Source organism: Antedon mediterranea, chromosome 1 (genome assembly GCF_964355755.1).
Source record: "Antedon mediterranea chromosome 1, ecAntMedi1.1, whole genome shotgun sequence".
Taxonomy (NCBI): Eukaryota; Metazoa; Echinodermata; class Crinoidea; order Comatulida; family Antedonidae; genus Antedon; species Antedon mediterranea.
Window position 1 is genome coordinate 14,189,199 of NC_092670.1, and position 15,013 is coordinate 14,204,211.

The 15,013-nt window shown below is 34.9% G+C and overlaps 1 protein-coding gene across 1 annotated transcript; it reads right to left on the minus strand.

The window, feature by feature from the left end:
* Positions 1-8,889: 8,889 nt before the first annotated feature.
* Positions 8,890-14,023, minus strand: LOC140057762 (collagen alpha-1(X) chain-like). Its single transcript, XM_072103487.1, has 4 exons — positions 13,919-14,023; positions 13,239-13,461; positions 10,774-10,872; positions 8,890-10,156 (listed from the first exon to the last, which is right to left on the minus strand). Exons 2-4 carry the CDS (start codon positions 13,450-13,452, stop codon positions 9,615-9,617), a joined length of 855 nt encoding a protein of 284 aa, XP_071959588.1. The 5' UTR covers positions 13,453-13,461; positions 13,919-14,023; the 3' UTR covers positions 8,890-9,614.
* Between the last annotated feature and the right edge of the window lie 990 nt (positions 14,024-15,013).

The following is a 15,013-nucleotide window of genomic DNA, read 5'->3' on the forward strand; positions in this document are numbered from 1 at the left end:
TTTGAAGAAAAAGTTCAAAAATTCGTCAAAATTATGTCTTTTTTAAAACAGTCATAGATTGTAAACTACGAGGTGAACTTTTTTTAAATTAGACATTCTGAAAGTTGATGAGTTGTAGATGTAGAATCATGTATCGATATGGCTAACCGGACATTGTGACGTCATCGTTTGGTCACTCGAATATGAAATATAGGATTTTTTTCTCTTTCGTCATAGCTCGTCACATTTAATAGAGCGCATCTCCTTTATCCGTGTTCCAATTCCATCATTTTTTTTATTATTGTCTAGGTCAATCAATTATCTTTCCCATGATTCACCATTTTTAAAATTGTGATGACGTCATCATGTTCAAATGCGTCAATAACTTTGGTCACTTATTTTCACCTATTCTGCACTGTATGTAGTACGTATACAGTATATAGTGTTATACCGTATATACTTAGACGTGACGCAAAATCGAGAGCGCACTAACATTTTTATCGTTTTTTTGCGCGCAATATTCTAACGTATGACGTGCACGTGGCTTTTGCGCTGCGGATAACCTAACTCGTCCGTAGTGACGAGTTCAAATCTAGTATTTATTTGTTTCCTTCCACCCTTCTCCCCCATTTTTTGTGCGCAGCATATCTCTAATTCTGGCCAACATATGATTGTATAACTTTGTCAAAAAATTGCCCTGTAGCTGTAGATGTGCAAGAAACTTTTTTTTTTAAATTTCGAGTCGCGCAGCGTAAGTTACGCGCGATTTTGTGAATTTCAATGATTGATCATAGAATAAAAACTAAAAGTCGTTTTGTATTGAAACTTGGTGAACATTTAAGTCATATAATGCGCAAACTTTCTATGGATTAAAAATGGCATGTTTCATAAAAATTTACGCGCGCACGCTTATTTAAAATTTCAAAATGCGAAAAATCAACATCTAATCAACTTTCTACGCGTTTCATGTAATTTTGAGCATTTCAAAAATTCCCATGCGTGCGCAATTTTCTTACGCGCGCGTGCGCACGCCGCGCAAAAACATCTTTTTTTTGCTTGATTTTTGTTTTTTCTGTCTTTTATAATAAATTTACCAATTTTCAATCAATTTCGACTTCAAATCACGTCATACGAGCACGTAGAATTGAACAATTTGCGCGCGTTTTTGATGAAAAAGTTCAAAAATTCGTCAAAATTATGCCTTTATTTAAAAAGTCATAGATTCTAAACTCCGTGGTGAACATTTTTAAAATTTCAGATTCTCGAAGTAGATGAGTTGTAGATATCAAATCATGCATCAATATGGCTAACCGGACATTGTGACGTCATCGTATGGCCACTGGAATATAAAATATAGGATTTTTGTCTCTTTTGCATAGCTCATCACATTTAATAGAGCGCATCTCCACTTATCCGTATTCCATTTCCCCCCATTTTGTTATATTATCTAGGCCAATCAATTATCTTTCGCATAATCTACCATTTTTTAAATTGTGATGACGTCATCATGTCCAAAAGAGTCAATTACTTGTGTCCCTTATTTTCACCTATTCAGCTCTGTATGTAGTACGTATACTGTATATAGTGTATACCGTATATACTCAGACGTGACACAAAATAGAGAGCGCACTAACATTTTTTTCAATGGCATAATCGTTTTTCTGCGCGCAATATTCTAGCGTATGACGTGCACGTGGCTTTTGCGCTGCGGATAACCTAACTCGTCCGTAGTGACGAGTTCAAATCTAGTATTTATTTCTTTCCTTCCACTTTTCTCTCCCATTTTTTGTGGGCAGCGTATCTCTAATTCTGGCCAACATAAGATTGTGTAACTTTGTCATAATATTGACCAGTAGCGGTAGATGTGCAGGACGTTTCGTTTTTTGACTTTAGAGTTGCGCAGCGTAAGTTACGCGCGATTTTGTGAATTTCAATGATTGATCATAGAATAAAAACTAAAAGTCGTTTTGTATTGAAACTTGGTGAACATTTAAGTCATATAATGCGCAAACTTTCTATGGATTAAAAATGGCATGTTTCATAAAAAGTTACGCGCGCACGCGTATTTAAAATTTCAAAATGCGAAAAATCAATATCTAATCAACTTTCTACGCGTTTCATGTCATTTTGAGCATTTCAAAAATTTCAACGCGTGCGCAATTTTTTTACGCGCACGTGCGCACGTAGCGCAAAAACATCATTTTTTTGATTGATTTTTGTTTTTACTGTCTTTTTTAGAAAATTTACCAGCTTTCAAACAATTTCGACTTAAAATCACGTCATACGAGCACGTAGAATTAAACAATTTACGCGCATTTTTGATGAAAAAGTTCAAAAATTTGTCAAAATTATGTCTTTTTTTAAACAGTCATAAATTCTAAACTACGTGGTGAACTTTTTTATAATTACATATTCTGGTAGTAGATGAGTTGCAGATATCAAATAATGCATCAATATGGCTAACCGGACATTCTGACGTCATCGTATGGCCACTCGAATATAAAATATAGGATTTTTGTCTCTTTCCTCGTAGCTCGTCACATTTAATATAGCGCATCTCCACTTATTTGTATTTCATTTCCCCCCATTTTTTTATGTTGTCTAGGTCTATCAATTACCTTTCGCACGATTCACCATTTTCAAAATTATAATGACGTCATCATGTTCAAAAGCGTCAATAACTTTGGTCACTTATTTTCACCTATTCTGCACTGTATGTAGTACGTATACAGTATATAGTGTATACCGTATATACTCAGACGTGACGAAAAAATTCTGGCCAACATAAGATTGTGTAACTTTGTCATAATATTGACCAGTAGCGGTAGATGTGCAGGACGTTTCGTTTTTTGACTTTAGAGTTGCGCAGCGTAAGTTACGCGCGATTTTGTGAATTTCAATGATTGATCATAGAATAAAAACTAAAAGTCGTTTTGTATTGAAACTTGGTGAACATTTAAGTCATATAATGCGCAAACTTTCTATGGATTAAAAATGGCATGTTTCATAAAAAGTTACGCGCGCACGCGTATTTAAAATTTCAAAATGCGAAAAATCAATATCTAATCAACTTTCTACGCGTTTCATGTCATTTTGAGCATTTCAAAAATTTCAACGCGTGCGCAATTTTTTTACGCGCACGTGCGCACGTAGCGCAAAAACATCATTTTTTTGATTGATTTTTGTTCTTACTGTCTTTTTTAGAAAATTTACCAGCTTTCAAACAATTTCGACTTAAAATCACGTCATACGAGCACGTAGAATTAAACAATTTACGCGCATTTTTGATGAAAAAGTTCAAAAATTTGTCAAAATTATGTCTTTTTTTAATAAATTCTAAACTACGTGGTGAACTTTTTTATAATTACATATTCTGGTAGTAGATGAGTTGCAGATATCAAATAATGCATCAATATGGCTAACCGGACATTCTGACGTCATCGTATGGCCACTCGAATATAAAATATAGGATTTTTGTCTCTTTCCTCGTAGCTCGTCACATTTAATATAGCGCATCTCCACTTATTTGTATTTCATTTCCCCCCATTTTTTTATGTTGTCTAGGTCTATCAATTACCTTTCGCACGATTCACCATTTTCAAAATTATAATGACGTCATCATGTTCAAAAGCGTCAATAACTTTGGTCACTTATTTTCACCTATTCTGCACTGTATGTAGTACGTATACAGTATATAGTGTATACCGTATATACTCAGACGTGACGAAAAATAAAGAGCACATTGAAATTGTTTCAATGACTTAAATCGTTTTTCTGCGCGCAATATTTTAACGTATGACGTGCAAGTGGCCTTTTCGCTGCGGATAACCTAACTCGTCCGTAGTGACGAGTTCAAATCTAGTATTTATTTCTTTCTTTCCACACTTCTCTCCCATTTTTTGTGGGCAGCGTATCTCTAATTCTAGCCAACAGAAGATTGTATAACTTTGTCAAAAGATTGCCCTATATCTGTAGATGTGCAAGAAACTTTTTTTTTCAAATTTCGAGTCGCGCAGCGTAAGTTACGCGCGATTTTATGAATTTCAATTATTGATCATAGATTAAAAACCAAAAGTCATTTTGTATTGAAACTTGGTGAAAATTTAAGTCATATAAAGCGCAAACTTTCTGTATATTAAATATGGCAGGTTGCGCAAAAAGTTACGCGCGCACGCGCGTTTAAAATTTCAAAATGCGAAAAATCAATTTCTAATCAACTTTCTACGCGTTTCATGTCATTTTGAGCATTTCAAAAATTCCCACGCTTGTGCACTTTTCTTACGCGCACGTGCGCACGTAGCGCAAAAACATCTTTTTTTTGCTTGATTTTTGTTTTTTCTGTCTTTTATAAAAAATTTATCAACTTTCAATCAATTTTGCCTTAAAATCTCGTCATACGAGCACGTAGAATTAAACAATTTTCGCGCAATTTTGATGAAAAAGTCTAAAAATTTGTCAAAATTATGTCTTTTTTTAAACAGTCATAGATTCTAAACTACGTGGTGAACTTTTTTGTAATTACATATTCTGGTAGTAGATGAGTTGTAGATATTGAATCATGTATCAATATGGCTAACAGGACATTGTGACGTCATCGTATGGCTACTCGAATATAAAATATAGAATTTTTTTCTCTTTCCTCGTAGCTCGTCACATTTAATATAGCGCATCTCCACTTATTTGTATTCCATTTCCCCCCAATTTTTTTATGTTGTCTAGGTCTATCAATTATCTTTCGCACGATTCACCATTTTTAAAATTGTGATGACGTCATCATGTTCAAAAGCGTCAATAACTTTGGTCACTTATTTTCAGCTATTCTGCACTGTATGTAGTACGTATACAGTATATAGTGTATACCGTATATACTCAGACGTGACGAAAAATAGAGAGCACACTGAAAATGTTTCAATGGCATAATCGTTTTTCTGCGCGCGATATTCTAACGTATGACGTGCACGTGGCCTTTGCGCTGCGGATAACCTAACTCGTCCGTAGTGACGAGTTCAAATCTAGTTTAAATTTCAAATTGCGCAAATCGTTCAAATCGCGCATAACAATTACACAAGTGCGGTACGATTCTAGGCCTATCTCCGCTGTTGTTGCGGCGTGCGATTCCATAGAAGAATAGCGGCGTTTTGTGTGGATCGAAATAATCAGCCTTTGTTTATGGTGTTTTTAATATAATTTATTACTAAAGAATTACGTGTTAAAATTATAGTTTCTATTAATACTATAGGCCTAATATATTAGTCTCTAAACCCATGTCTATTCTAGTAGTAGCTGTGTGGGTACGGTGTGTATGTGTGTGACGTGTGTGTGTTAGGTATGATACAATCCGAGTAATAAGTCAGCAAAATTAAACATTAAACATTTACACAAAAATACATTTTTTATTCTCGTGGGTCTAATCTTCCCATCTCATGTGTTCATATACGCGCATTTTTAAAGTTCCTTTGAGTTCATGCATATTGTTTGATAATAAAATAGCAGAATTAAAAAAATACAGTACACAAACTAGAATTTAATTCGTCACTTTGACGAATTATAGGTGATCATTTTTATCATTTTAATGAAATTAACGTTTTTTCAACATGCACGTACGTTAACATACGATCGTTAAAAGTTGATACGCCATCCTATGTCATGATGCATATACACTCATAGTGGTGAGTTGTACCTATTATGTGTCATACAATATGTACAGTATATACTGTATATCTATATACAGTGTAGCATAGGTGAAATTACGGGACCCACATCATGTTCTAATTTTTTGGTAAGATGGAATTATCAAAATAAACTCGAAGATCACAATTTCGAAAGATAATGAATTAAGCAAATAAATATAAAGATGGGAAGAGAATTTGACACGTAGAAGCGCAATGCGCGCTCTTTGAAATGTGTATAACTTCGACTAAAGAAATTTAAAAACTACGTTTTAACTTCAACTGGCCATATGATAACATCACAACATCCGATAAGCTTAATTTTTATATTAATTCATATCTACATTTCATCAGCTTTCATAATAAGTTATAATCTTCAAGGTCACCTTTAATTCTGAAGAGCTATAATATATTCAAATTTACGGTGTAGCTGAAATTACACGACCTACGTTATTCAAGTTTTTACGCGTGATGATGTCTTCAAAATAAAAATGTTGACAACTCCTGAGAAAGATAATTAATTGAGCAAGCACATACTAAAACTTCTGCGAAAATCGAGCTAAAATAACGGAGATGCGCTCTTTTAAATGTGATAACCCATACAAAAAGATAAAAATTACTAATTTTTAAATTGAAGTGGCCATTTGATGACGTCATACCATTTTGTACGTCTAATGTGTACATGAATATGTATCTACAACCCAATGGCTTCCCGAATAACTTAAAAAAATTGGGGGTCACCTGCCATTCTGAAGAGTTATATTCATTTTAAAAAGGCCTTATTTTTCACCATTTTCATCACTTTGATGCAATTAATTTGCGCATTTTGACATTTTTAACCTGCTCGTATACTGTTATTTTAAGTCGGAACTGACTCAAATTTGGTGAATGTACTAAGGATGGTGAGTAGAATGCGATTTGTATAAAAAAAATTGCAATTTTTACACTTTGTAAGTATCGCGCGCGCAAAATAATTTTTTTGCGCAGTAATTTTTTGAAACACGCAAATGGCCTAATTCATGCTCTAAATTGATTAAAACGTAATTTTGAGCTTTTTAAATTTTTAATGCGCGATTTCACGCGCATGACCCTACGTGCGCGCGCGTTTTTATTTGCTAATATTTTTACCCTTGACCTGAAGTTTACGTGTAGTGAATTTTATAAATATGTGATAATGAATTATGGATATATGATTGATAATGTGATTTCACAAAATGGCGTATACGTAACGTCACGGGTCAGTGATCACGCTGAAAAGCTTATTATGGCTAAGTTAAAGTATTTGAAAGACATTGTGAAATTTTTGTGATCATTGTTATTCAACTTTTTGAGATATTTGTTACACAAAAAGTGTACAGAAAGAAAAAAAATAATAAAGATTTCATACAATAACAATAGGTGATCATTTTATTCTAAATGATCACCTAATTATACACATTCTTTATTCTTGTGGGTCTAAGCTTTCTTTGGGCTATGTCCAATGAATTACTACTTAGTTTAATGTCTTGCCTAGCTGTCGATTAGCCTCGACTCGACACATTTTGTGTGACGAAGAGTGCGCGAAGGCAATCACGCGAATTGACTTAGAATCCTAGGCCTACTGTAGAAAGTATCGTATCGCAGTTGTGTAATCACTTCTTGTTGCTATACGCTTGGGTGCACACGGAACAACAAATTTAACTGATGAATTATTCATGTTTATTTTGTGACGTTTCATGAGGGGTCCCCAACTTATGTACGAAAAAAAAAATCGCGACCGGGCGCGTGACACGCGTATATTGTCCATGATCATCATATGCAATCCCCTCTGTGGTTAATATTTAATGTGTATTTTCGCTATTGCAGAAGGTTCCAACCCTAGAAAATACATCGGGCAGTACGTGGCATATGAACGCATCAGTATCTTGGAAGGGGAGTAGTGCCCTTTCAGCTCTCCTCTCCCTCCCTGGTTATTTCGTTGTAGGCCTATTTCAATACATCGACTCTCTCTCGGATTGTATAGATCTCCATTGTGTCTGCTATTATGGCACTGGTGAAATCCGTATAGTTTAAAAATGCATCAAGTTTTTTGTAATCCTGTTCGAATTACAAATTTTACATAACAAAAACAACCCCTGAATTCATATTTTTCCAGAATTAAAAAAAAAAAATAATCATAAAAGTGTTATTATCCAGAAAAGTTGTAAAGCTCATAAGAAACAATCTATCAGTAAGCCGCAGTTAAGTGTCCCCCGAGGTGGTTCATGAAATATTTCATTTTTTAGCGATCACGTACATAATTTTGGGATAGATGAATTCAATATGTTGGAATCAGGTTTTTTTGGCAAAGAAAATACACATGGTTTTGATTTACTATATTAGGCTATATTGTTTTCAAGGTTGTGTTAATATTTATTAATCGTTTTACGACTGCCACTTTCTCTTTCCTATTAACTGATGCTTTTTATACTTATCAGCCGTGTGTACGGGGCGCCATTCGGAACATTGCTAATAAAAACATAATTATGCACCTACATACTTATGATTATTCTACAGTATCGTTCGTCGCCATATTTGTCATTCTGGTTACGTAATGTCTTCGCCATCGTCTTTATGATCGCGCCGCTATTCGCTGACCGCTTTCATCTTATCGTCGCAGTTCATTGAGACTCAATCGTGGCTCTGAGTCTCTGTCAACATCGCTTCGCAATGAATTGTAAGGAAACAGATTGCGGAAATGTAGAAGGTAATTCGATTTAAAACCTTGTACTTTAATAAGATAATTAATGCAACTATAAACAGATATATTATTGTTGGTGAAATTTGGTTTCAGTGTAGTATATTAAAGCTTGTTTCCCAGCGCAAGGACGTAAGCCGCAACGCAAGCGATTGACCAATCATAAGAGACATTTCGAATAATCCATCGCGTGTGATTATCGTACTAGTCAATTTGCTTGCATGCGGCTTACGTCCTTACTTTGCGTCCTAGTGAGAACCAAGCTTAATCAGCAATTAACCAATATTCTCTAACCGATTCTCTTTAGGCCTGGCCTACTGTAACAATAATTCTTAGTATTGGTATATTCTATGATACATAATTGTAACATGTCTTTCAAGTGTGACGACTGTTTCCTAGACCATGAACAACCTTTAATATAATGCAGGCTACACATGTGACACTGATTACAGAATTTGCCTATAATTCTGGCCATTTAATGTCATAGGAGATACAGAGAATTGGTTGCTTATTCTTCAAAAACAGTTCGATTGAGCTGATCATTAAATTCGTCACTGCGTTTGTATGCAAACTGTACGCGTTTTAACAGTACTCATTATAGGCAAAAAAGCGTACGTTTCTTTAAATTAAGCTCACTCATTCAGTTTTCAACATATGTATATTTAATTCATAAACAATATCTAAGCTGTACATATTTTATTTACAAAGCATTGCAGTTTCTTGTATCTTCTTATCAACATAGAAAAAGCCTAACAAAAACTTGCCAAATGTTATAATAATTATATAGGTTTACTTGCATAGATCTTATTTAGTCCGATTGTTGGTTTTTTAATTATTTGTGGTCCTTCAGTAAATAAAAATTCATAATAATTTAGTGGCCGTATTCACACTTAAGTGATATAATTTTTCTTATGGATTTCCAAAAATGACTTTTACCCAGTTTGTAGTGATTGGCGTCGGAGCCAACATAAATCCGGTAAGAAGTGTTCTTTTAAACTACGGGTCTGCAGTGATTGGCGTCGGAGCCAACATAAATCCTACAAGAAGTGTTCTTTTAAACTACGGGTCAGCGGCGTGATTAGCGTCGGAGCCAACATAAATCCTACAATAAGTGTTCTTTAAAACTACGGGTCAACCATGATTGGCGTCGGAGCCAACATAAATCCGGTAAGAAGTGTTCTTTCAAACTACGGGTTAGTGGTGAATGGCGTCGGAGCCAATATAAATCCTACAAGAAGTGTTCTTTCAATCTACGGGTCTGCGGTGATTGGTGTCGGAGCCAACAGAAACCCTGTAAATAATGTTCTTCTCCACTTGTTATGATGCAACTTTACCTTAGGATTCAGATGTAGCCATATTCTATCCCCTTTTACAAGAGTCAGTATAATACTGCTTGCTGTTGAAGTGCGCTCGTTCGGCTGCGCAAAATCGTCAATCGCCATTATGAACTCATCGTTTTTGTGTAGGCGCACTGACGGATTCTTCATGACTTTATTTTTATAAACATGTGTACTGAAGTAGTAGGTTCCATTTAGCGGACATGTATACGTTCCGGTATTATTATCGAAGTCGTTGCCTACATTAGCGTAGACAATATTGAAAGTTATTGCCGTGTTGTTTCTTGTTGAATCCGGTAAGACGGGAGTACCGCGTGCCGCTGAGAAAGCAGACGTACGGCCGCCGTGTAATGATGGTAGAGCATATGTCTCCACGTACGACGCTGGATTTCTTTTGCCTGCTAGTTCAACTTCACAGGTACATGTACCTTTTTCACCTTTCAATCCATGAAAACCTGAAAAATAACGCTAGAAAACTTAATTATTGTGTAGACCCTCCTTGACGAGGGTAGGTTGAAGGGTGGGGGAGAAAGATGGGTTCGCCTAACTAGCTTTGTGCAGCTGAACCGTAGTGGAGTTCAATCCGTCCAATCCCAAGGTACAGGGTTCAATCGTGACCTAGTGTCAGGTTTGTAGACTGACTCAACTCTTCAACACTCCACTCTCAGCCTCTAGTTTATAATCAATAATTTTATAAAAATTAAGGTTTATCCTAATTGGCAAGTTTCTCTCCGTTGGATAATTATTTGATATTTTAAAGTTTCTTCGAAGAGTCTTAATTGGCCTTGACAGAGATGAAACTATAATAATGTTACATACACGTCGTTACATTAATGTTAGGCCTCTGATTGAGAACGGCGCCAAAGATGACGCCAAAGATGACAAAAAATGAAAATCATGTTTATTGAATATGACATCAACTGTCCATGCCAAGTTATGGAGGAAGCAAATATAATATAAAGTTTAGGTCTAGAACCCCGAATATTGGCTTACAAAACCAATGAAATAATACAGGACGAAAACAATTTCAATATCTAAGAATTTGAATAAATTTAGTTTAGCATCATCTTACCAATAGGTCCAATTTCACCTTTTTGTCCAACCAACCCATTTTTACCCGGTATTCCCTGAGGTCCTGGGCGACCGGGTGATCCTCTGCAACCTTCTATACCTATGTTGAAAAGACAAATTGATAATGAAATATATTAAGATTCCACTAGAACGTGATGGAAGGACGTATAAGACCGAGTACAACGAACGTTCAAATGATGCGTTGCTAGCATTTTTAAAATCGCACTGTGTCCATAATACCTTTAAGTATGCAGCGCAATGTTAAGCGCACAACAAGTAATTTAACGTACCAATCACGACGCATGAATCATCCGAGCTCTAACTTTTCATTTCGTTTACGTTGCGTTCTAGTGGAAACCAACTTTAGGATAATTGGAGATCATCAAACCAATACGAAATACGTCATATTAAAAGCGCCATGCTTTGCTAATAATATATGATGCCGAAATGCGCCACTCGGTGAATCCGTGTAGCGAAATGTTTGGTAGTAAAGTTTGACTACGTTGATGAAGAGTTTTACGTCACTGTCAAATGGCTTGTTATTTTACTCGGTAAAAAAAAAACAGGTATAAAGTACCGATAACAATTATTACAGGTGTTTAACAGGAGTTCACCATTTGCAATTATGACCTGATTTTAGATGATGTAGGGCGGCAAGGAGAACTCTTTATCCATATAGGCTACTTCCTTGTTTATGTAGCCTTTACCGACTACATGTATGCAAATAAGCTAGTTTATTTATAGTAACTATATTGTTCAAAGATAGTTGGGTGGTTAAAATGAATGTTCGAGCAGCCAATTTAAAGCTGTCTACACTATCAAACTAGTTTGATAAAAAAATGTGTGATGTGCCCAAATTTGGTGATATGCTCAAATATGGTAGTGATATGACATCATCATGTCACATTTTGTTGTAGTGTAGACCGAGCTTAAACCTACCCTTTTTAAAGATGCTCTTATTTTTGGAACTTACGCCAATGGAGAGCAGGTGTTTCAGCTTAAAGTTTATGAAAAAGTGTTTAGCCCTATATGTGAAGAATGAAAGTATCGAGCTATATTACAACCAAGGATATAATGTGCTCCACCAGTAACTACCTGGTGAAGAAATGAGAAGATTGAACCGTGTGAAAAGTCAATGAGGTACATCAGTGAATGAATTCCAGATACGTAAAAATATTCCAAGGTAAGTCCTAATTAAACTTTTATTCAAATACAACGATCATTGTACTAAATTGTTTCCGATTCGGGTGGGTGTTAAATGCATTTATGTCTGTATTAGTATGTATTACATTACATTCATAACCACCATAAAAGTAGGCTACGGGGATTCACATCATTAAGCGATTCTTATCTTTAAAAACAAGCCTTCCTTTTAAATAAATATCAACATATCTGTTTTCCTCATTCAGTTTTATATTAATGGGGTATTGTTCGTATATAAGTGCGTTAATGTCCTGCTTAATGTCTACTGAGGTAGTAATAATATTACCTCAGTAATACCTCAGTGTTATATAATATAAAACCATCTAAAAGTGACACACCCCACTAATGCATTGCATTGGTGGCACCATAAAGAAATAAGTTAGGATTATTTCTCCGTGGTGGCACTAAATCCAATAAAAAAGATGGCGCGCCGAACGATATGTTACAAAATGATATTTCAAAAAAAAAAAAACCCTGATTGATACTGAGTAACAATTCTATACTTCAATTAAAATTCATAAATGACTGGATAATCGTTTTTTATAATAATGGTAATCAGACTATTTTAGAGTAAGTTTATTTCTTTGGCACCCGGGTGAGTATGATACATACTCGGGTAAATCCATGATATGGATATCCATGTTATTAAGTTATATTTAAGTTCAGACAACTAACAGTTTCTTTGGCACCCGGGTGGGTATGATACATACTCGTGTAAATAACGATCAAGCTTCGACCGGCCTTAGGCACAGAAGAGAAAAACTGAAAAAATGCATTACACCCCTTGATATACGTATCATGCTATTAAGTTATATTTTTTGACAGTTTACGGAAATAACATTTTTCAAAATACTTTCTTAATCAATAAAAACGAATGGAATGGAAATTCAATATCTTTATTCATGTCTTTCTTGTCGGATGTTTTGTTATGATCTTCGCGTATACCACCGCGAGAGTAGGCCTACATTTATTGGAGGCTTGCGATAGGTAGGTTAACATAATCATTCCCATGGTAAAGCTGTTTTCTATTTCACCCTCCGCTAAAATACCCGTAACGGTCATTAACTGTGAAATCAGTCGCATGGTTTCCCATGCCTTGTGGTTTCTTTGCAATAAACAGATAACATATCATTATGATTTATCCTCTATAATATACATTTTGAATATAGCACTTTAAATGAACTTACGGATGTCAAAGTTGGTTACATAAAAAAAAACAGCGGACGTTCCCCTTCTCCCTTGAATCGTCAAAAGGATACTTACCTGGTGATCCTCGTGGTCCTTGTATTCCCTGGACCCCTGGTATGCCCTGCGGTCCCTGTGCACCGTCATAACCTCGCCGGCAAACATTTGAGCCACATGATGACGTTGTTGGCGATACAGTAGACGCGGCATTTTGTAGACGTACAAGTGAAGCTGTTACGCCGTAATTCCATTTGTTAAATGACAATAGACATATCAGTATCAATGAAAACATATTTTATTCCTGAAAATAAATGTTTATTATATTTTAAGAATGCGCCTAGAAATATTGATATTTCCACCAGCATTGGCTAAAATTTTAATTAACCAAATACTGTAGGTAATAACGCATCACATTTTTTTTATCTGAAACGAATTATGTTATATTTTAGTAATGGTATTTATAAGAGTAATATTCCGCATAAATGCAATTGCGAACCAGTATTAAATAACCAAATAATGATATAATATCAATATTTGGAAAAAGATTGTTATTTTAAATAATAATATATTGTTTATGTAATATCGCATCCATTCAATATCTCCGTTTGTAAACCCGTCATTCAACATTAAAACTCTGACAACTATGGAACGCCATAAATGTTGTTTGATAAAACTTTGGTTGATGCAGTAAGTATCGCTATTCTAATGCCTAGATTCAGATATCGCATTAATTACGGTCTCTATAATGATATTCTTACCTGATGCGTCTTCCAATTATTGTTGTAATTCCTAAACGTTCCTTTATTCTCGAAGGAGCCAAACTTTTGATTTGATGAGTTGAACATCTCGCAGCTTTAAATAAGCCAACCAAAAGTTTGTGAAAATATTTCAGAGTAATCACGTGACATGCGCTTAGGACTGAACCATTGTTAAAGTAGGTGTGCCCTATGAAGTCTTTGAGTTACGATGAGGGTGTTGTTGCGTTCTCTGATTTCCCATAATATGGGCACTGACTTGATAATGAGAGCTCTAATCAAATCATACCCTGAAATTCTCGTTATTGTTTACAAGTAATAAGAGTTCAAAAGTAGGCCTATGCTGCATGCATTATTTTTTTTAATGTGATATATAATCATAATTCATTTATAAAGTAGGTTTACATTCTGATAATGTTTAATTCTTTTCTGACAAATGTCACCTGTTTTCCGAAAATGTCACGAAATATTTCCTTTTCTCTCTGTGGCCTTTCTTTTTAAATTGCGATTTTTTTAATGCATAGTTCTCTGAAATGCTTCAGTGGACACTGGTGATTTAGTGCAGTTTCATCGGACCCTTAGTGTAATATAGGCCTAAAATGTTTAACACAACACTGATCATTCAATTCATAGAACAGTGGCTGACGTACTCAAATTTCGATGGAAAATAGTCTGTACATGTTTATGTTTATAATAAAGTTCTCGAAGGTAATCTGCATTTTTTCCTATTTTTGTAATATTAAAAAAAAAACAGTTTAACAAACAAATTTTATATTTTTAATAGATTTTAAAAACAATTTAAATAACTTTGTAACCTTGTATACAAACATGCAGTCAGTTACATCAAGGTGCCTTGGTTATATAAAACATTGAATATGAGCAATCAGGGATGTAACGTCCTGTCTCATATTTGTTATTGGTATCGTCATTAAATACCTTTTTATAGACGTTGACCCAGACATTCATCACCTCGTAATATTTATATCATGCAACGTATTCGAATGTTTTGTGACATGAATTAAATACAAATTTATTTGTATTTCATTTGGAGAGAATGTTTCACGCACGAATACCTTTTTTGTCAGCGGATGTATTCAA